The sequence below is a fragment of the Adiantum capillus-veneris genome, chromosome 29, assembly GCF_014529385.1.
Source record: "Adiantum capillus-veneris isolate H3 chromosome 29, ASM1452938v2, whole genome shotgun sequence".
Taxonomy (NCBI): domain Eukaryota; kingdom Viridiplantae; phylum Streptophyta; class Polypodiopsida; order Polypodiales; family Pteridaceae; genus Adiantum; species Adiantum capillus-veneris.
In genome coordinates this window covers 44,578,462-44,601,224 of record NC_140959.1, presented here as the reverse complement: position 1 = coordinate 44,601,224, position 22,763 = coordinate 44,578,462, and the positions used below count along the sequence as shown (strand labels likewise).

Below are 22,763 nucleotides of genomic sequence, written 5' to 3'. Positions count from 1 at the left end.
TGGCCCATCTGTCTGCAAATGAAGCAGTGGTTCGGAAGACCCGAGTACTCCACACTCTGTCTAAACCAACCCCCACTCACCCGAGGCAGAAGGATGACCTTCGGGAGCGTGTGGGTATCTCTGACCAAAACTCGAACTGAGGGGATGCCAGCCGCCTTCGCAGCTACTTATGCTGCCGTACGAGGTGTCTCTAGGACAGTCCCGATGGCAGAGCCAATCCTGGAGAGAAGTGGTAGGTACTCTCTCCGTAAACCCGGAAAGCAGACTGAGATGGGGATGTCTGCCTCCTCTACTAGCACATCCGAAGTCGGGTCAAAACCATGTCGCCACTGTCGAAAGTGGGCGCGTGATGCTCGGATGGCCAGTGGACTCATAGCTATGACCTTGGAAGCCATCTCGGAGGTCTCGAACTCGATCTGGTAGTACCCCCGTCCGAGAATCTGGACATCCAAGATCTTGCCCACCTCTGCAAGAAGGCGGGCTTGGAGGTCACGTAGCTCTCCTCTGCTAGGTCGGGTGCCGAGAATCTTGCAAATGACCGACGTCGCCTGCAGACGCTCTACCTTTGCGGCTAGGCTCGCTTGCTCTGTCGGTGAAAGAGCAAGTCGAATGGTGGGCTCAGCGGTGTCGGGCGAGGGGGCTTCAAAGGAGTCCCTTTGGGGTGGAGCATGAGCCTCCATTAGTGTCTGCTGCTCTGAAGGAGAAGGGCGGACGAGAAGGCTAACGCTTGAGAGCTCGGCAAGGAGAAACCAAATGAGAATCCACTGCCAGGCAATTCAAACGAGGCCTTCGGAGGGGGGAGGGGCGTGAGGATAAGGGGCTGGAGCGGCGAGGGCAGCGGGCAGCGAACAAGAGGGGGGGCAGTGGGCGGGCTGCACTCTGGCTGGGTGCAAGCTCAGTAGCGCGCATGGACAGACAGCGCGCAACGGGGGCAACGCGAGGGCGAAAGCGAAGGGGGGGGACTATGGCGCGGGGGAGCAGGAGCAGGCGGGGGGGGGGAGGGGAACGTGTAGGAGCAGCAACGAGCCGGGCAGTAGGTACTTGGTACTTGTACTGAGGGTATTGACTTATTATTAATGTTGATGAGATTGCTGACTATATTGAGACTGCAGGGGATAGAGGAGCACAGCTGTCAGCAGGTACGTGGATGCCCCTATATTGAGACTGCAAGGGATAGAGGAACACAACTGTCAGCAGGTACATGGATACCTCTATTACTTTATGATGATGATATTGTGTTTATTTCATATTCTCTAGAGGGTGTGCAAAGACATCTAGATGCGTTATATGCTTATGCATAGGAAAATGGGCTCTCCATCAACCTTGGCAAAACCAAGGTGATGGTATTCAATACTACAAAGCAGCGGGTCAAGAGATCCGCACCTATTTTTATATATGGACAAAGGATAGCAGAGTATGTAAACTCTTGTACATATCTTGGTGTTGTATTTAGTGGACCTACTTTCTCTATTAGAGGTGCTGCAGAGGCGAGATTGACGAGGGGATATTCAGCATTAAGAGGACTAGAGAGGATATGTTCACAGGCGCAGTTTTAGGAGCCACGCACGAAGTTGTGTTATTTGACACATTGGTCACTGCCACCATGCTTTAAGGAGTGCAGATATGGGGGCCTAACCTAGATCATCGTAGCAGATCTAGCCGCACATATGATGGATGGAGATCCATGGAGAGACCACTTATATCCATGATCTCCAGGTTGATCCGGGCGAAAGCCACATGAGATTATCAAATCTGAGATGAGCACACCATGGGTTTATCTCACGCCCCACGTATATGGACACCCACCTATCTCATGGCATTAGATGTGTTATTGGTCAGCTACGCACCTCATCTCACCAGTTCGAGATAGAGACTGGCCGATACAGAGGTATATCTCCAGAGGAGAGATTATGCCAGGTTTGCCAGAGAGCTAGAGACAGAGGAGCATTGTATCTGCCAATGCACTGCATACTACGAGATCCGTGGGCGTTTTCATTGCTTATTTAGAGAGGGATTTGGCCCCTTATCCCGCATCATGGATTACTATGATCAGAGGTGCCTAGGTCTCTTCTTGATGGAGATCCGTAGACTTAGAGAGAATACCCTTAGGAGCAAAATGCCTACACACAGAGGATCTATACAGAGCCAGATCACTACGTTTTACAGAGGGACTGCTTAGGATGGCCCATCGCAAGTTACCCAGTCACACCCTCATTAGGGAGTTCTTCTTGATCGAGCCATCCAGCTTGGCCGCTCTCACGGCGCTCGAGGATGCGAGGATCTTCATATCGTAGACGAGGTCTACATTGGAGGCTACGGAGCATCATTAAACGACATCGAGCACGCCCCCCCTTGAGAGCTGACCATGGAGGACATTGAGGCCATACTGCAGAGTCCCATGAGAGAGCTCATGGAATGATCACCATTGTCTACTTCCCCCCAGTGTGCAACTTATTAGCCCTCATGCGAATGTACCCAACCCCCATATGTTTTGAGCTGATGTGCTACTTTTTATCTTTATGTTACCTCGACAGTGTATTAGAGGCACACATGGTCGTAACCTTTTTTGGTCTCGTAGGTCATTTTGGCCTTTTGAGGATGTTAATATAACATTTCATTTCATTTCATTTCTCACGTTGGGTTAAGTTTTCTCACGTGTGTTGCTGTAGATTTCACGCTTCGAGTGTCTAAACCTATTACGATGATATCAGAGCTCATATGATTCTTCTTGTACAAAGCATCCGATGCCTTTTCCTGCAGCACACATGGATTCTCACAACGAATCTGATAAAGAGAAACCTGTTCCACGGACTATCAGACTGCAAGCAGATGAAGTCAACCCCAATCCCAACAGGGGAGCAATAGAAACAAGCGGATATTCCAACGGGAACAAACCTCCCTTTGAGGAATTGGGGAAAAGCGTGGCCCGTTCTTGCCAAGAGATGAAGTCAACCCAAATCCCAACGGGGGAGCATCAGAAACCAGTGGAGAGTCCAGTAGGAGCAGACCTCCCTCTGAGGAATTAGGGGACGAGCATGGCCTGTTCCCGCCAGGAGATCTCGATAGGATGGAGTACCGGCGTCAACTACAGGTTGATACTTGTGTCAAAAGGATGATCAAGTACTCTAAGGACCTGAAGTACGCTAAGTATTTGAAGAATCACCCATTGAGGAGATCCATTCACGATGGCGAGATGCTGCCCATTCCCTCTGAAGTCGGCTATGAAGAAGAAAGAAAATCGGAATGCAGAAAAGCAGAAACTATAGTCGCAAGAAGAGTTTGACGATGCTCTTGAGCAGAAGGTAAACAAATTGATGAAGACTCCCTCTGAGGAATTAGGGGACGAGCATGGCCTGTTCCCACCAAGAGATCTCGATAGGATGGAGTACCGGTGTCAACTACAGGTTGATACTTGTGCCAAAAGGATGATCAAGTACTCAGAGAACGCAAAGTATTTGAAGAATCACCCATTGACGAGATCCATTCATGATGGCGAGATGCTGTCCATTCCCTTTGAAGTCGGCTATGAAGAAGAAAGAAAATCCGAATGCAGAAAAGCAGAAACTATAGTCGCAAGAAGAGTTTGACGATGCTCTTGAGCAGAAGGTAAAGACATTGATGAAGACTACAAAGCATTCTCAGAAGAAGAGCCACTCAATAGATCTCGGCTACATGGGTCGGAAATCCCCTTTCGAGGAAGCAAGTAAATTCAAGAAGCATGTCCGCTTTGAGAATGACCCCCGTCCTTTGTCTTCGTCCTTGTCTTTAGAAAACTCAGAGAGCTCTTCTTCCTCTGACTCCAACGAGGAGGAAAAGAAGCACAAGAATTGGAGAAAGACTGAGACAAGCTAGAAAAGCAGATCCCATAAGAAGTCTAGAAAGCACCAAAAGCATTGTAGCAGCTCCGACGAGGACACCTTATCCTCTTACTGTTTGGACTCAGATTCGAAAGAAACGTAAACCCCTAGTCTTTCGAGCTCAATATGATCATCTCGAGAAGAAGGGAAAGAAGACCGAGGAGCTCAAGGATGGAGGTCAAACAATAAATTTTGACATGTTCTCAGGCTTTAAGGAGATCCATCGAGCCAATGCATTTATATAGCAGTTTGACATCACGTGTTGAGAGGTTGTTTCTTGAAAACATCAAGATACGAAAGGTGGCGTCTTTTCTGAAGGGAAACGCCCAGACATGATGGTCTACCTTGCTGTTGCACAGAGAAGCATCTAAAAAGTGGATTAAATTTAAAAGAATCTTCACTTGAACATGGTTAACAGAAGAGTACGAAGAAGATGTCATCATGGCTTGGCAACATCTGAGGATGACAAAGGAAGACACTTTGGTTGCCTATTGCCAGAGGTTTTGGTATACCTTTCTACCTGTGACTTCTTCCCGGACAATGACCTTTAAGGAGTAGGTTGAGCGGCTTTATTGTGGACTCCCAAAAGAGAGTCAACGGTATTGCTCGAAGCAAAAGTGAAAATCCATTCAGAGGCTTATGCGACATGCCAATGAAGGTTTGATATGCATACGAGCTCTTTGACCTATCCTACGGATAAGCCAGTGTCCACCTCAACGGGGCAAGAATCTTCCAATGCCGAAAAGAAGAAGGGAAAGCAACAAAACCCACCGTCCTGAAATTCTTAGTAGAGCAGCGTGGAGAGTACTATAAAAGCGGCCAAGTGTTACGGTCGTGGGGGATAAGGGCACATTCTTGCAAAGTGTTCCAAAAAGCAACGAAGGAGCAAGCTAAGGACAAACCGGAAATGTTGAAACTGGCAGAAGAGCGTGCAAAGAAAGGAAAGGCAAAGGCAGGAATGGTTCCAGATTTTGTGGAGTGAGCCTCGAGCAGAAGGATGAGAATAGAGAGGTTTGCAAAGCGTGGGGCAAAGTACGTGATCAGGAAGTCCTTATCTTCTTTGATAGAGGAAAGTTGAAAGACAACAAATCAAATCTATTAGAATTAGAACAAGAATGACAAGAGTAGTTGCAAGCTCAAGCTGATCGTTTCTTTGAGGGTTTGCTGGGAGAGCAACCTCTTTAGAGACCTCAAGATCATACGATTGATTTGATACCCACATTTTGCCACCGAACCTGCCACCTTACAGAGTAAGAGCTCAAAACGAGGAAACCATGAACCAAGTAAAGGAACTTCTTGAAAAGGGTCTAATACAACCTAGTACTTTTTGTTCACCAATGCTTCCAATTTTGAAGAAAGATCTATCTTGGATAATGTGCATTGACTATAGATCTCTCAATAAATGAACATCAAGAATAGGTTTTCAATACACAAAGGATTGATGATATTCTTGACAGACTAAAGGGTTCCACATGTTTTATAGAATCGATTTGAAAAGTGGCTATCATCAGATCAGGTTCTTTCGTAGAGATGTATACAAGGCCATGTTCAAGACATCCTTCGGATTGTACGAGTATTTGGTGATGCCTTTTGTTCTCACAAATGGTCGTGCAACGTTCAACAATGTGATGGACCAGATTTTTCGAAAGTACAGCTCATTGTGGGCACTTTCTATGACAACATCATCGTATTCTCCAAGAATGAAGAAGATTAAAGGAATCATCTCTTACAGGTTCATGAGGCACTACGGCGACATAGATTGGTGGTCAACAGGAAAAAGAGAGTTATTTTTGTGAGTTGTATACTTTTTGGAATATCGTCTGAGGAAAGGGTGTACAGATTGATCCGGGCCAAGATAGAAACCATTTGGAATTGGCCAGAATTAAAGGATGTACATGAAGTTTGAAGTTTTTTGTGTTTATGTTCTTACTACCGGTGGTTCAAAAGAAAGTTTGCGGAGATTGCTTCACCATTGCATACCTTGACTTAGAAAGGTGTTCCATTCTCTTGGGGACCCTCGAAATTGCAGCGTTCAAAACACTCAGACGACTTGTCCTGTTTTGATTTTACTAGATTTGTAGAAACATGTTGAGATTTACTTTGATGCTTGTGGTAGTAGTCTGGGAGCGGTCTTAATGCAAGAGGGACATGTCAAAGATTGAGAGTAGAATGTTCTCCAGACTTGAGAGGGTTGCAAAGATCTACGACAAGGAGTTGTTAGCAGTAATACACACTCTGACTCAGTGGAGACACTTGTTGCTTGGAGGAAATTTCATAGTGCTTACAAATCATCCGAGTTTGAGATACTTCTTGTCCCAAAAGAAGCTTTTGGATAAGCAAATGAGACGGGCAAACATTTTGTCTTAGCTTCATTTCGAGATTGTTTACGTTACAGGAAAGAAGAATCTGGTGGAAGATGCATTGTCTCAAAAGCCACAGGTATCGACCATCTCAGCCATACATCACCATAACTTTGAAGAAATGCTTGATCAGTATGCTGTAGATCCCAATTTTGTAGACATCTTTGACCGGATAGAGAGTGAGGACTGAGTTACAGGTTATACTATCAAGGAAGGTTATTTGATGAGAAAGACCATGTTGTGTGTAACTAAGGATTTAAGGAAAAAGGTTTTGACGGAGTGCCATAATCCTCCTTTTGCTAGGCGTATAGGCATCGAGAGTAACTTGAAAAGCATAGAAACATGGTACGGGGAACGTGTTAGAGTTATTACATCTCTTTGGATTCGTTCAGTCGGTCCCAATTTATGGGGCGTGGGCTGTTTTGCGGCTGTGCTCAGCCAGTGTGAGGCAGTTTTCTCATGTCGGGATGTTCTAGGCATGTTTAGCTGAGGGTTTGGGCTTTGTTGCTCCTTGATCATACAGGCTCCTGCTTGCCTTGGATATTTTTCCCAGCCAGGTTCTTGCCTTCTGGCAGTTTCCCATGGTGATAGCCCCAAACAAGCAATCCAACAAAATCCGTGTTATCCAACAAATTGACTTCAGATCTCTGAACAAGCCCACTATTCAAGATGAGAGAGCTCTCTTTATTTTATATACATGGTTTTTGATGAAGCATGATCAATAAATTCTCTCTGCAATTTCATAAGCTTTGGAACGGTTGGATTTGTTATGGTTGTTGATTATTATGTTTTGTGAAGTGTTTGTGATAGAGTTTTGTTTGTGCCTAGAAGGGTGTGATCGTTGTTTCTTCTTGGGGTTGTCATTGAGAGGTTTCTTCATTTGAATTGTTGATCTTTTTGGATTGAAAGCGAGGATTTTGGTGAGGAGGAATCAATCTTTGGTCTCGGATTGTCTCCATCTTCTTGGTGTACTCATTTTTGATTGTGTTGTGCGGTATGGTAGAGGCCATCGCCCATCACTATCACGACATGTTTGACAAACGTTGTTTAGATGGCATTTTGTTGCTTGATGTCCCTAGCAGGACTATAAGCGGGTTTTGGTGTTATACTTTGTTTATTGATATCGCCAGAAGGGTTACAAATGGATTTTGGTAGGGCATTTTGATTCTTGATGTCCGGAGCAAGGCAACAAGCGGGTTTTGTTATTTTGGGGAGCAATGAATTATCTTCAGCAGTGCTAGAAAAGCATCTTCATTTTGAGGGGGAAGTTCCAGACTGGTGTTCAAGTTGGATTGAGGCGGCACCCTTAATACTGTTTCTAGTATAAACCTAGTCACTAGATTCCAAATGTGTTATGATGGCGAGTATCTTTACCTAGTATAGACCAAAGCCTTGTTGCCTACATATCTTCGGTGAAGAGTCTATTACTACTGCTGCTACCTTGATTGTTGTTCGGTGAGGTCCTTATGTATGGGTTGGAAGGCTTGGCCGATTCTTTTGGAGCAACACAACTGAGGTAGGCAGAGCTCTTTCGATTTCGAGGGCAGACAACCATTGTTCTTTGTTTTACAGCTGGGCGCTTCAATAGACCATAATTTCATTCTTTGTTTTACAGCCAGGCGCTTAGATTTGATGGCTATTTGGTTAATGGGAAGATTTACAAGGAGTTTTTGCCCTCATTCAAAAAAGCTTAGCACGTTGATAAGTTGTTTCTCTATGGACAAATCCGCCTCAGAGCTTTTGCTTGTAAAAGTGTTAGTCTGTGTATCAAAGAAAGCTGGGTCAAGATGGAGGAACTAAACAGTGTTTTTTCATGTTATGTTTTTTCCTTTTAAGCCATTTATTGTGAGAGAAATCGGACATACACAAAAAGCAAAGCTTTTGTCTGGTCACTTGGTGTTGGACACAATCTGATGATTCTCAAATATTGACTGTATGCTTTTGCAGTCTGTGCCTGTCGTTGATGGCAATGTCATACGGGTCCTCTGCAGATTGAAGGCTCTCTCAGATGACCCAACCATGTCAAGCACTGTCAAAAGTTTATGGTAAGTGCTCTTTGAATTTTTTCACTCCGTTTTGCTTAAGACCAGCAAAGCAAGTTTGAGTCTTTGACAAATTTTGTTGTATTGTACAACGTTTGTCCCTATGCAAACTGCTCGTGATTACTTGAATGACTATGACTGCTTATGTGCCTGCAAGTAGTGATGTTTACCGCTTTTATTACAAGAGTAAAGCACGGTGATAAAGTAAGCTACTTGCATTCGTGCATTTGCAGCAGTGCTTGTTCGGAAGTGATGTGATCATCGTCACCCTGGTGAAAATTGAGGTATGTGCACAAGATTGTTATGACGGTTATAATGGTTAAAAGTCTTGGTTATAGTATAGTTGCCCACACAAGTGTAGGGGTTTGACGTGGGCATTCCAAGACTTTTAACCATTATGAGCGTCTTATCATAGAATTCAACCAACAAAGAGAGGTGCTAGTTTATCTCAAATAGCCGCTAACAACTTCGAGTACAAATGATCTTCTCAACTTGTTGTATCTCTCGTGCTGCTGGGGTAAGCTGCATTTATGCCCCTTGCTCGTGCACTGGTGTCCACTTCCCCTGGCCACTTAGATGTCCTACTTGCATAAACCCATGTGACAGTCATGTACACCCATGGGATAGAGTGGACCTAGGATGGACAATGTGTAGCATGATGTATTCCTCTGTGATGTGATGTCAGCAAAGATGCTTCTATAAAGCCTATATAAGAGGCCTTGTTTGTAGTCATTTTCAAGCAAATAATCCCTTGCGATGAGGAGATTTTTTCCCCAAAATGTTAGAGACAAATGGTTGACTCTTATCTTGATCTGTGGTGAATCTATGACAAAGGAGTGGAGTGGCTTCTTCTTGTGTACACGCACAACCCACGGAATTGACGTGCACTTTTGGAAAAGTCGCAGCTAAACCAAAAACCTCAAGGTAAAGCTCCAACAACTGAGGAAATCTGGCGGCTCCTCCTTCTCCATCCACTTTGCATCAAGAGCAGGGTAGTTCCTGAACTTGACGAAGTGTTTCCTGACCAGCTTACCCTTCACTTTCCTTTCCTTGTGCACTTTAATCTGCTCAGGTGTAAGAATCTTCTACCTCAGGTTGCTCCTGTGGCTGCCTGTCCTCTGGTACCTCACCCTTGAAAGGTCATAGTAGACTCTGTTGAAATGCAATGTGAATCCTCCAGTATCTGGCGAAGAGATGGAGAAAGCCCAAAAGCCCATGTATTGCTCAGAGAATTCAGAGGAATATAGAGTTGAAGGCGACAAAGTAGTCGAACCAGCGGATGAAGTGGGTGAGGAGGATGACTCTGCTGATATTGCCAGGGATAGTGGTGATGTTGACAAAGCACTCAAACGACGTGAACCATACGGTGAAGTGGATGAGGAGCATGGCATTGCTGATATTGTCGAAGCAGTTGCAGAGGCAGCAGTTGCTTGAGCTTCTGCCCATAGCAGCTAATAGTACGTACCATTGATAAAAAGCGTGTACGCTTTTTAGAACCTCAGAAAGTTCGTACTAAAATGTTATGGACAGCTCATACTGGGGAAAAAAACTCGAGCTCTGCTACTTTTGTGAATGCCAAGAACATTTCATGTTTTTCTCTCTCTTATCTCTTTAAAGTTAAGTTTATGTATTATCACTCTTATCTCTTCAATTTAAGTTTTGAATCTTGGTAATTTGGTTAGTCATCTCTCTAGTTACTCTTCCCAACTGAAGCATCAGGCTTAACATACAATTTTACACTAGGTTGCTGCCACACACTCCGGCAGTCATCTTTTTGCCCTCACAGTTGACTACATCTGAGTTGAAAAAAAAAGCTGGCTGTAGAGAAGAAAGCTTGTCAATTGTTGAATTGCCCTTTACACTTCGCTCTCAATTCCTTCATTGGAGAATGGGGAGCCCAGACCTGCTCTCTTTGATCATTCCTTTAGAGAATTTGGCTCGCCATTCAGAGAATCGCCCTTTACTATCCAGCTATTTATCAAATTTCCTTCATTAGAAAATAGGGAGCTCACATCTCCTATTCTTGGTCATTCCTCTGATATGGTTTCCTACCTGGTGCTAATTACTTATACTGGTACTTATTCTGTCTATTGGAGCTAGAAACAGTTCAATATTGCTGAGCTCGTGGCTAGTCCCTCCTATCCTTGGAGCTCCCATATATATGTCCCGATGAGCTACTATTTTCTACTCCGTAACCCACTAGTGGATTCGGTGGTTGCACGGAAGTATCTTGTTATTTGATGCTCTCTATTGTATGTGCCATAATATACGAGATTCCTCTTCTAGTTTCTTCAAGCAACTCTTTGTGAGTGACAACATGACAAGACAATTGGAGATGACATTATGATAATGGTCCTTAAAACAACATACTTTCTTTCAAACAAAAGGCGAACATATGGACTAGCCAATAGTACAACAAGGCTTTCCAAGTCAACAATGCCACCTTGACAACAATGAGGGACAAGCTACAACAACCTCGGGTGACCAAACATACAAAAATATCAATGTCAAACTCATCATAACTTTTGCCTTTGCCTTATGTTATGTCTCCGCTTGTCTTTAAAATTGCATTTGGATGTTGGATGATTTTTCTTGCCATGATGAGGGACCAATCTCCTTGGTGAAGCAATCCTTTGCAAAATACCCTATCTTTGCCACTTATGGAATTTCCTTGTGTCAACATAAGCCCCACTGTTCAAGAAGTCATTATCATTGGAAGGACTAGAATTGGAAGTGGTTACCCTGATTATCTTCTCGTTCTTCTTGTTGCAAGCTATAAATCACATCCTCAAGCTTTGGTATAGGCTTGAGGGTGATTTTTCTTGCCATGATGAGGGACCAATCTCCTTGGTGACCCTATCTTTGCCACTTCACGGAATTTCCTTATGTTATTAGAAGGGCTAAGATAAGCCCCACCGTTCAAGACGTCATTATCATTGGAAGGACTAGAATTGGAAGTGGTTACCTTGATATCTTCTTGTTCTTCTTGTTGCAAGCTATTAATCACATCCTCAAGCTTTGGTGTAGGCTTCTTCTCCATGAGGATTGTCACTAGTTCATCATAGTTCTTGCTGTCTCCAAGAGCTAGAAGTAGGACAACTACCTTGGCACTCTCATCAGGAATACACTTAAAATAGACCAATTGTGTGCAAATTGATCTCAACCCATAAGAAACACATATAAAAAGGAATCTTGGCACTATTCACTTTCCTCTGTAAAGTCTTTCCATCTTTTCCCGAGTATTCCATGCTGATGATGCACCGTCCAAGTTGGGGACAGGGTGCCCTTACTTGTTGGGTTCAAGCCCTCGTTCGATTGTTGGTGTCAGCCCATGGATACTCCCCTTGAAGCATGTAGATACTTTTAGCAGTTTGCATGGCAAAACTCTTTTATATATTGTAAGCCTTTATACAATCATACAAGCGTTGCTTTGTTTGCAGTGTGTCGAATCTCTCTCTCTCCTCTCTCGTTCAATCCCTTCTGTTGCACGCTCTCCTAAGCCATGGCATGCCCTCGTTGGTTCCCACCATAGTCGACACCTAACTCTTGGTATCAGAGCCACAGGCGTGGTGCTATTGGCGCTAGCAAGGCAGTGCAGCAAGAGGTTGGTGGCGGTGTTGCAAACCCAAGCGGTGCCTCTGCAGCATATCAAAACGTTGTGGCAAAGGCAGCATTTCAACATGCTCAAGGCACTGCAGGCAGGGCTGCATTTCACTAGCATCTCAAAACGCTGCAGAAGAGGTGACTCGGCATTCACAGAGGTAGTTTCGCAAGCATCTCAGAACGTTTTGCTTCTTGGAGGCAGTTCTACAAGGCGGCGAGATCCTTGCATCTCAAAAGGTAACGCTGTTGAAGGTCCCTAGGCAGTGCTATTAAGCCTAGCTGCATATCAAAACGCAATTGCTGAGCTCCGGCGGTAGTAGTGAAGTTGATTATCATTCGAAAAGCATAATTAAACGCTGCCTTAGGGAGTTGGTAGCGCAGTAGGCACTGCAAGACACATCATCTAAAAACGCCTTCTTTGTGGTCAAAGCATATCAAAAGGCAAGCAATAAAGGAACATTTTTTTGGGCAATTTTCACAGCATCTCAAAACTTTGCTATAGTATGGATGCAAAGGAGGATTGGGGGATTCTAAATATCCGACAGGACTTCAAAAATTGGCACAAACATCATGCCATATATGTGCTGAAGGTTCTAGCAATTCAATGGTTTACATATGAGTTGTGCTCGAGAGACATGAAGAAGAGGATATTTTGGAGCCATGAAGTACCAGTTGTCATGCACGAAGACTTGCCTCAAGAACATGGTATACGAATTCATCCTTGTTTAGTATCCGAGATTTGTTATTTTTATGTTGTCAAGACAATGATATGTTTGTAGTCATAGTCTCTTTTACTTTATCTGTTGTCAATCATGCTGCCATAATAAAAACTTGTATGTGTTAGACACTGCAGTTTGACACACATTAGTGGTAAGACCTCCCAAACATATTTGTTCTTAGCCCATTTTTATCCTGCTTCTCGTGAGGTTACTAATTTTTTGACCTACACCCTATCTGTTCAAGGGGGGTTTTTATCATCGCACCATGTTATGGATACACCCGAAGTCCTTGGTTGTGAGAGAACCTAAAACTCACGGTTGCCGAGTATACCAAAAACTCGAGGTATCATGAGAGTGGTCTGTCTAGTTCAGGCTTGAGGGGGAGATTGTTGGGTTCAAGCCCTTGTTCGATTGTTGGTGTCAGCCTGTGGATACTCCCCTTGAAGCATGCAGATACTTTTAGCAGTTTGCATGGCAAAACTCTTTTATATATTGTAAGCCTTTTTTAACAAAGATATACAATCATACAAGCGTTGCTTTGTTTGCAGCGTGTCTAATCTCTCTCTCCTCTCTCGTTCAATCCCTTTTATTGCACGCTCTCCTAAGCTATGGCTTGCTGTCGTTGGCACCCACCATAGTCGACACCTAACATTACTGGCCATCAGATATATGCCAACATTGTGCCCTTATCGATGGTAATCATGGCCTGCTTATTATAGTGTCCGGTGGTTCAGCAGCCATGGCCTCATGGAGCTTCTAAGGCTTCATGTACATGTTTGTAAGGTTACTTTTGGGATTCTGTGTGAACTGGCACACTACATGTACATGCGTGTATAGCTGGTCGTGTGACCTTATTTATAATGTAATGAATCGACCAACTCGAATAGAGATTTTTTCTTATTTTGGCAGGTCCCTTGCTGGTCAGCTTGTAGACAGACAAAGACCAGGAGATTTCAATCAAGCGCTCATGGAGCTTGGTGCAACAAGCTGCTCTCCCACTTCACCTCAGTGTGCATGTTGTCCGTTGCAGGAAAATTGTGAAGGATATAACCTTTCTCAAGAAAGTGAAGGATCAACAAATCCAGTTCTAGTAACTGATTTTCCAACGAAGGTGATCAAGCCTACTCCTCGGCAGGAATATGTGGCTGTTTGTGTCCTTGAGAAGAGTTTAATCACTGCCCAGAACGAGATCAGCTGTGAGGTCGATCAAGCAGAAAGCTACCTATTACTTGTGAAAAGACCAAAGGCAGGACTCCTGGCAGGTTTATGGGAGTTTCCTTCTGCCAGCCTTGAAGGTCAGAACTCATCTTTAGAAAGGCGTAACTCTGCCATTGACGAATATTTGAAAGAGACTCTAGGACTTCAATTCAGTGAGGACTTGAATATCTTGAAGCAAAGAAAGACAATTGGAACATACAAGCATGTGTTCAGTCATATTCATATGTACATGACAGTAGAGTGGATGCACATTCACACCTATGAGCAAGGTTCTCTCTCTCTCTCTCTCTCTCTCTCTCTCTCTCTCTCTCTCTCTCTCTCTCTCTCTCTCAAACTGAATTACAAAAAAAAAAGTGCATGCATTTATTTATATGCATTCTCAAATACAGATTTATGAATGCATGGTTCTGCAGAACATACAATAAGGCCTTTCAGAGCTATCCTTTCTTGTAGTGATCGCTTATGTGGCTACTATTAAATGACAGATGCCACCCATGTGAAGGAGTTAAATGGAACTGAGGCAAGGTGGATGCCTACTTCTGCATTGCATGATTTTGGCTTGACCAGTGGTGTAAAAAAGGTGGGCAAAGTGATTTCTTTCTCTTCTATGGTTTGTTTTTGGTGGTTTGGAACATTTATTACTATGTATGCACTTCTTTGTGAGCAACGGCGTAAATAAAGATCATATCACACATTTGGTGAGGGCTGGAAATGATATGAGGCTCAAAGCAAGAAGAAACATGGTCTAAATGTTGAAGGGGCATAAATAAATGATTATACTAAACTGCAAGATCAATAACAACTTACAACCATTGAGCTGGAGGTATGAGTAGTATAGCATTTCACAATCGACACGCCTGCTAGGCTCGGTACATAGTAAAAAGCCAGTCGTAAAAAGCTGACTAGAGTCATACACCTGTAATGCTTACATGTGATGCACCCTCTTACAGGTGTTCCAGATGTTTTTGGATTTTCGTGAAGGTAAAGAAGTGACAATATCGAGTCGTAAAAGGAAGAGCCATGGCAAGGCCTGATGCAGGAGGCTGCTGCTTGAGCCTGGGATTTGGAAAGTTGGTATATCTTGTGCTCAGATAAATTTATGCATGTATGCTGGGTGTACAAAAGCTTTTCTGGATATGAACCGTGCTGATGAATGGATAACTACAGAGCTAAAACCAGGTTTTTTAAGTACGTGATAAGGCCAGCGGCAACCTTTGGATTGGCAACAGCATGTCAAAAGATCAATCTCTTTGGAAACATGTTGGGACATCAATAACTTTTTTGCGTCGAGATAGAGCAAATCAGGATGGTTTTGGTCCTTTTTAGCCATTTCAATTGTTAGCATACGACATCCATTTCACATAATCCCTATTTTAAGGTAACAAGGAAATTTTTATAGAAGAGCAGATGGCATTGATATCACAGTTCTCACCCACTGTATCTCCAAATGGTGGGATCACACGTCCTTTTTGAGGGCTCTCCAATAGATCCGGCCCTCATCCTTGCACCATTGAGATATAGATTGGGCATTCTGCATATACTGTCCATTAGTTGGCGAGTTGGTGAGCAGATTCTAATGGTTTTAGATCCTTTTTGTAAGGTGCATATGTTGTATGCCAACACCATGTTGACTCTCCTAGTAGAAATGTTGGAGATCACGGACTCTTATGGTAAGGTTTTCCTTCAATGCCAAGCAAATGATGAGGTTTTTGACCTATGAAATAATTACTTGCATTTGGTAGATTTTGTAGCTCAGTTGTGTTATGCATATGCTATTTGATAGCTCACAATCCAAGCCGGAAAGTATAGACATGCTTTCTAAGTACAGAGACTTGAAAGTCTTCTCATCCATGTGCATTTGTATGAACAGTTGGCTTGGAGTGTAAGAATTTTAGTGTTTGAGATTGGTACTTGAAATCATTCATGGATCTCAATGACTCCCTATAATTCAGGGATCTTGAAAATACTCCAAAAAGCATGTTGCTCATCATATTGCAAATTGGCATGTGTACTTGGTATAGCACTCTTGTGAAGCGTGCTTGTCATCGTAAATATCCACTAAATCAGACTTGAAGTAATTGCTGTGATATAGACATGAGATGACGAAGGTTGCTAAGAATTTTTTAAAGAATTTTTTTGAGCATCGGCACTACACAAATCATGCAACTAAAACAAACCGGCATGCTCCACAAGTCATGCAACTGTGGAATTGGATAGTACTTAAAAATGCAACAGCTTATTGCTAACCCATTGTGCATGCATATAACACATTATAGTGTAGTACACATAGGGTGAAGGAGCCAAGTTAAGTAGGGGTTAGTAAAGGGAGCTTCAAACTCGAGTAATGATCTTGAGTGAAATTGATATGAAAAGAAAGCCCTTGTCAAAGCTTCCTCATATCTCCTGCTAATCTCATCATGACACAAGTGTTCTAAAAATGTAGTAGAGCGAAACACAAGGTGTCCTTGCCTTTGAGGCATGTCCTCTTATTGGGACTCAATTTTAGGGAATTAAAATGTAGGAATCAGTATTTACCTTTTGGTTGACATAATTCTTTCCAAAGTTGTGCTATTGGGCAATTATCATACTTGAGCATTCTTTTTTTTTTTTTGATAGTGCAGCCAATTTGAGTAGGGTTTGACATAGGTTTTTGTTTGAAAACTACCCACTAGGGAATTCTCTTCAAGATACAAGGGTAACCCTAGGAATGAAGTGCCTTGTTGGGGTGTCTATTAGTTTGTGGCTTTGAGGAGAAACAATGATATTCCTAAGGAATGCGGATTTATTAACAAATCATAGGTTGGGTCCAAAATGCAAGTCAATCTTGCCATGTATAAAGTGTTAATTTTTGCACTTCATAGGATCTAGTGACCTTGACTATAGCAAGAGGCGCAACGAACAAGCTATTAGTTTCAAAGATATATAATGCTTTGCAAAGTATAAAAGAGGGTGGCAAACAATGAAGGGAGAGGAGGTTTTCTTAGAAGGTATATAAGCAAGGGGGATGGAAATGGGAAGGAGATTGAAGGTACTCAAGCATAAGCTAGACCCCAAATCCCTGCCTGCGCCCCTTGTGTGCTTTCCTATTTTTCCTTCCCCCCTTTTGTTGGTGCTGCTTGTGTTGACTCGAGAAAACCATTCTCAAATGTGAGATTGTTCCATGACAGAAATCAAAACTTCACACTTACTTTAAGATATGAATCTTTATATGATTTTGAATTACAATTATTATTATTACAACTTTCTTTATACTAAATGTAGATGAATAGAGGAGATAAACGATCATTAACATGAAGTGTTTGTCCGGAATGCTTACTCACTATCGTCTTTTATGGAGTCAACAAGCTTAATTATGGTTTTAGTTTGTACTTTGATTTGACTCAATTTTGGTATTCAAGATTTTATGGTTTAACAACTTATTAGGGTCTCCCCAATCACGAACAAATAAAGTTTTTCAAAATATATTAAGTGTGTAAGTGAAGGGTGAGTTTAGGAAATGAAAAGACAGATGAAGGTGGAAAGTCAGAAGACATATGAAGGTGGAAAGTCAAAAGAACTTTTATGTCCATATAAAGGGGTGATCGACTTCATATTGTATATTTGTGTTTTTCTTCTTTTTTATTTTCCCTTTATTGTTTTCTTCTCTTTAAAGTGTTCTCTCTGTCTCTCTCTCTCTCTCTCTCTCTCTCTCTCTCTTAATGTTGTATCTCTCCTTCTCACGTCCAAATAATACTGCTGCAAATCTATGCACTGTGTCATTGTCCATTGCCGTGTGCCATAGTCTAACACATCATTTTGGTTGTTATTGAGGGAATTTTTGAATATGAATACCTTTTGATTTTTTTGAAGCCATTAGAGATACCTTTTAATTTTTTTGAAGCCATTAGGCATACCATTATGAATACTAACAACTCATAAGTTCGTAGAAACATACATAAATCCCTATTAAACAAGTAACCAAACCGTACAGATCGAGGTATGATATTTAAAAATTACAAATCGTATAAGAGAAAAAATAGGTGTGATATATAGGTTATTTAAGTTGTAACAACTCATATGTTCGTAGAAACATACATAAATTCATATCAAACAATTGTCCAAACCGTACAGATAGAGGTATAATATTTAAAAATTACAAATTGTATAAGAGAAAAAATAGGTGTGATATATAGGTTATTTAAGTTGTACATAGGTGGTTTTCGTTTGCAGGTGACATGGAGTGAGGTGAGGACTACATTATTATTGGCCTTGGAATGTAGAGGTTGATCTTGGTGCACATATCCTACAAGGTGTGCTTGCTCCATCAAAGATCGTGTAATGGATTGCGAAAGCATGCTTAAGTGACTACAATTGCTCTCTCTTTCTTTAAAAAAAAGAATACTCTCTCTCTCTCTCTCTCTCTCTCTCTCTCTCTCTCTCTCTTTTGTGGTGCATTGGTTATACCATTTGCTTCTTTAGGATCAAGTCTTGAGTTCTTTGGACAAGTATGTGAGGTCTCTTGGCATTGCTCCTATGATGTTAACTCTTTTCTTCTTTCTTGTGTATTTTCTTCTCCTTGTCCTTCTCCTCATCGACCCATGTGAGCCGTTGATCTACGACACCTCCGTAGATACTTACCCACAGAGTTCATCATTTTCTTTATTGTTATTTTGTACACACACTTTTACTATTTCACACAGGCTTTGTATCAGATCCACTAGGATTGTATAAATTTGGTCTCATAGGTTGTTTTGACCTTTTGAAGACATTAATATAACATTTTATTTCATTTCATTCTCTCTCTCTCTCTCTCTCTCTCTCTCTCTCTCTCTCAAAGGATTCAAGCCATACTCTCTCGACATCCAGAGTCCAGATGAGGATGGATTCTAGTTCTAGTATCTTTGTTCTAGTTCTTTTGTACCCAAACATGGTATTAGATTCACCATTTTGTAATAGATTGGTCTCATAGGTCATTTTGGCCTTTTGAAGATGTTTATATAACATTTCATTTCATTTCATTTCTCTCTCTCTCTCTCTCTCTCTCTCTCTCTCTCTCTCTCTCTCTCTCATGTGACTTTGGTGAGAGAAACATTGTTCTTAAATTTTGCTCAGAGACTCAAAAAAATCTTTTACTTTTTCTACCATGACGCATTTACAAAATTGTGGCAGCTTGTGGTAAAAATTGCCAAGAAGACTATTAAAAATCGCTACTTGGTGCGATTGAAGGGGTGCGGATACTGCTTTCTCACCTGAGTCATGAGCCAAAAAGGCTATTAAAAGTAGGGCGAAGCGAAGCTAACAAAGGTGATATTGCTTTCTCTCTTGAGTCACGACACGAGGCTTGCCAAAAACATTTGTCCCAACCGAAGAAAATAAGGACACTTAGAACTCTTTTGATTTTTAGGTCAAAATTTGAAGCACCAGCTCGCCAAACCCGCCTATAGCGGGTCTCACTCACTCTTACCAACGATTTCATGGAAATCTTCTACTATTTCTCCAGCTCACTCATGAGTATACATAGAAACACTCACACTATATCTCTTTCATTTCTCTAATTTCACTTTCGAATGTGCCTATGTAACTATGTATGTATGTATGTATATATATGTGTACGTACCTAAGGGTGTATGTATATGTACATGTATGTGTGTGTGTCTATCTTTATACATCTCCCTATGAGACACATGGTATTTATAAGGTATGAAAAAAAATTTCTTCTTAAAAACTTGTGCAAGTAACATGGTATTTATAAGTCTTGGATCTATCATGGCTCACAAAAAAATGCCTATGTTGCATGATTTCACGTTAATTCAAGACACTTCTTTCGAAAAAGGTACTCTTTTATAAAGCAAAAACTTCATATTAGAGGCCGTCTCTTTTGATAAGCGCCTAGAGCATTAGAGAAGTCTCTCTCTCTCTCTCTCTCTCTCTCTCCTTTGTATATTCATATCTATGTTTTTTGATTTTCCATCGTGTAAGATTTGTTGGTTCAAGCCCGGTACCTGTGGGAACATGATTTATGGTGTGCAGATTATAAGCCACCCTTAAGTGGAGATTGCATGGTGGCTAGGCCTCTTATATATATGTAAAAGGATTTACATCAATTAACATAGACTGTTGTTTGGTTTACTATTTTTTTTTGGCTGTGTCGAAGTCTCTGCTCTTTCTCGCCTTGCTCTGCACGTTATCTCTATTGCCATGGATCCTCACCGGAGTCTCTGCTCTTCCTTGCCTTTCTCTACACGTTCTCTCTATTGCCATCGATCCTCACTGGAACCATCCACCCTCGCCGCTTACCGTACAAGTGGTATGAGAGTCCAGCCGGGTAGAGCTTCAAGGGGGTGCTGGAGCTAACCTCTCAAAATGAAATCCTTTTGTAGGTAGCAAGCTGCAGAGCCCCAGGCGATTCCTAGGCGAGTGCTGGTGAAGACAGGGCTCGAGGTCCGCATCTCAAAACACCTACAAAATGATGGCGAAAACAGAGCGCAAGGAAGTTGGCAGTGGCCTTCCAAAACATAGTCAATGGCTCGCTAGGCCGTGAAGGAAAACCTTTCAAAACATCCTCCTTTGTGCTCCTTGTCGACAAGGTCATTGCAAAACAGCATATCAGAAGGCTTCTTAGGCAGTAAAGGTCACAAATGGCAGCAAGGCCACGTAGTCACGAGTGAGTACAATTGAGAAGCATATCAAGATGCTAGGCAAGCCTTGACTTCTCTGCCGGATAGCCTATCAGAGTCCTACCAGGCAACAACCACGTTGATGGTGGCATAGGAGTTAGGATATGAAAACCACGTTGATGGTGGCATAGGAGTTAGGATATGAAGCGAGTTTTTTTTGGGAGGGTAGGGTCACCGTTGCACCACCATTCCTTCCCTCATTGGCCACCAAAGCCACTAGATCTTCTCTTGCACTCTCTCCTCCTCCACCACCTCCTTGGCCACCACTATTGTCGCCCTCCTTGGCTACCAAAGCCACCCACTCTTCTCCTCCACCACCTCCACCTATCCCCTCTCATCCTCCCTATCCTCTGTTCTCCTCTCATTCCCTGCCTCCACACCTCTTTCTCAGTAACTTCTTTCCCTCTCTCTCTCTCTCTCTCTCTCTCTCTCTCTCTCTCTCTCATCGTACCTAGCCTTGATTTCACTCACTCTCTCGATCTCGTTACCATGTCCTCTGCCCATAAGTTTTCTACACATGTCATCTTAATGTAGTTCTTTCCTTTCTCTCTCTCTCTCTCAACCATTTCCTCTCTCCCGCCCTTGGCCTCAATATGTCATTTTAACCTACTTCTTTTCTCTCTGTCACCCGTTTACTCTCTTCTTTCCCTCCGTCCCCCCTTGCATAATCCTCTCTCTCTCTCTCTCTCTCTCTCTCTCTCTCTCTCTCTCTCTCTCTCTCTCTCTCTCTACGAAACCATGTACTTGTTGAAAGAGGAAATCGTACTCACCCTTACATGCTTGACCCTATCCCCTTGTCAGCGACGCACACTATCGTAGCCATTTGGCTTAGCTTCCACTTCTTTGGATGCGAGATAGGACGTTGGGGAAATGGAAAAGACTCAAATCAATCGTGCACATTATGCTCTCTGCAACTTTGAGAGTTTAAGTACCATACACTACTAGAGTGCTTAGTTTTTGGTCACATTCGAACTTGCTTCTCTCAAATTTTTACTCACCATGTCTTAGACCTACATACTTTCCTCTCCCAGCCACAGTGTGGGCTCTCCATTACGATTCTCATCACCACAATTTTGGAGCATCGAGAATCACTCATAGCCCCCCCCCCCCCCACCCCCCCCCCCCCCCCACACACACACCACAGTGTGGGCTCTCTATTACAACTCTCATCACCACAATTTTAGAGCATCGAGAGTCACTCCTCAGCCACACACATACTATATCACATGTAACTTTGGTCCCCTAGGTCATAGTTGACCTCTGAGGATGATAATAAAATCTTTTTCTCTCCCTCGCCCCCTCTCTCTCTCTCTCTCTCTCTCTCTCTCTCTCTCTCTCAATTATTTCCCTCCCCCCTTGCTCTCTTAATTATCCCCGCTCCCTCTTTCTCTCTCTCTGAATTTTTCTCTCTGTCTCTCTCTCTCTCTCTCTCTCTCTCTCTCTCAATTATTTCCCTCCCCCCTTGCTCTCTTAATTATCCCCGCTCCCTCTCTCTCTCTCTCTGAATTTTCTCTCTCTCTCTCTCTCTCTCTCTCTCTCTCTCTCTCTCTCTCTTCCTTTGTTTCTATACCTCTCCCACACTCGAAACATGTCCTCTCTCTCTCTCTCTCTCTCTCCTCATTGTTTCTCTGTCCATCCCATTTTTTAGAAAGAACCCACTCCCATGATGTCTCCCTCCCTCCTACCATCCCCCCCCTCTCTCTCTCTCTCTCTCTCTCTCTCTCTCTCTCTCTCTCTCTCTCTCTCTCTCTCTCTCTCTCTACATATATATATACATATATATATATATACATATGTGTATATATATATATACATATGTGTATATATATATATACATATGTATATATATATATATATGTATGTATGTATATATATGTATATATGTATATATATATATATATATATATATATATACATACATATATATATATATATATATATATATATATATATATATATGCATATATGTATATATATACATATATATATATATATATATATATATATGCATATATGTATATATATACATATATATATATATATATATATATATATATGCATATATGTATATATATACATATATATATATATATATATATATATATATGCATATATGTATATATATACATATATATATATATATATATATATATATATATGTATGTATATATATATGTATATATATATATATATGTATATATATGTATATATCTATATATACATATGTATGTATATATATATACATATATATATATATATACATATGTATATATATATACATATGTATATATATATACATATGTATATA

At 42.0% G+C, this 22,763-nt stretch overlaps 1 protein-coding gene across 4 annotated transcripts in view; it reads left to right on the top strand.

Moving 5' to 3' along the window:
* LOC147419117 (HhH-GPD base excision DNA repair family protein) overlaps window positions 1–15,683 on the top strand; it is a 96,448-nt gene extending 80,765 nt beyond the window's left edge. For all 4 annotated transcript variants that reach the window (XM_086505628.1, XM_086505627.1, XM_086505629.1 and 1 more), the window contains 4 exons: window positions 8,165–8,262; window positions 13,491–14,068; window positions 14,285–14,379; window positions 14,750–15,683. In XM_086505628.1, the coding sequence (XP_086361754.1) occupies window positions 8,165–8,262; window positions 13,491–14,068; window positions 14,285–14,379; window positions 14,750–14,833 (855 nt within the window). In that variant the 3' untranslated portion in view covers window positions 14,834–15,683. The remainder of the gene's footprint in view (window positions 1–8,164; window positions 8,263–13,490; window positions 14,069–14,284; window positions 14,380–14,749) is intronic.
* Window positions 15,684–22,763: the final 7,080 nt, after the last annotated feature.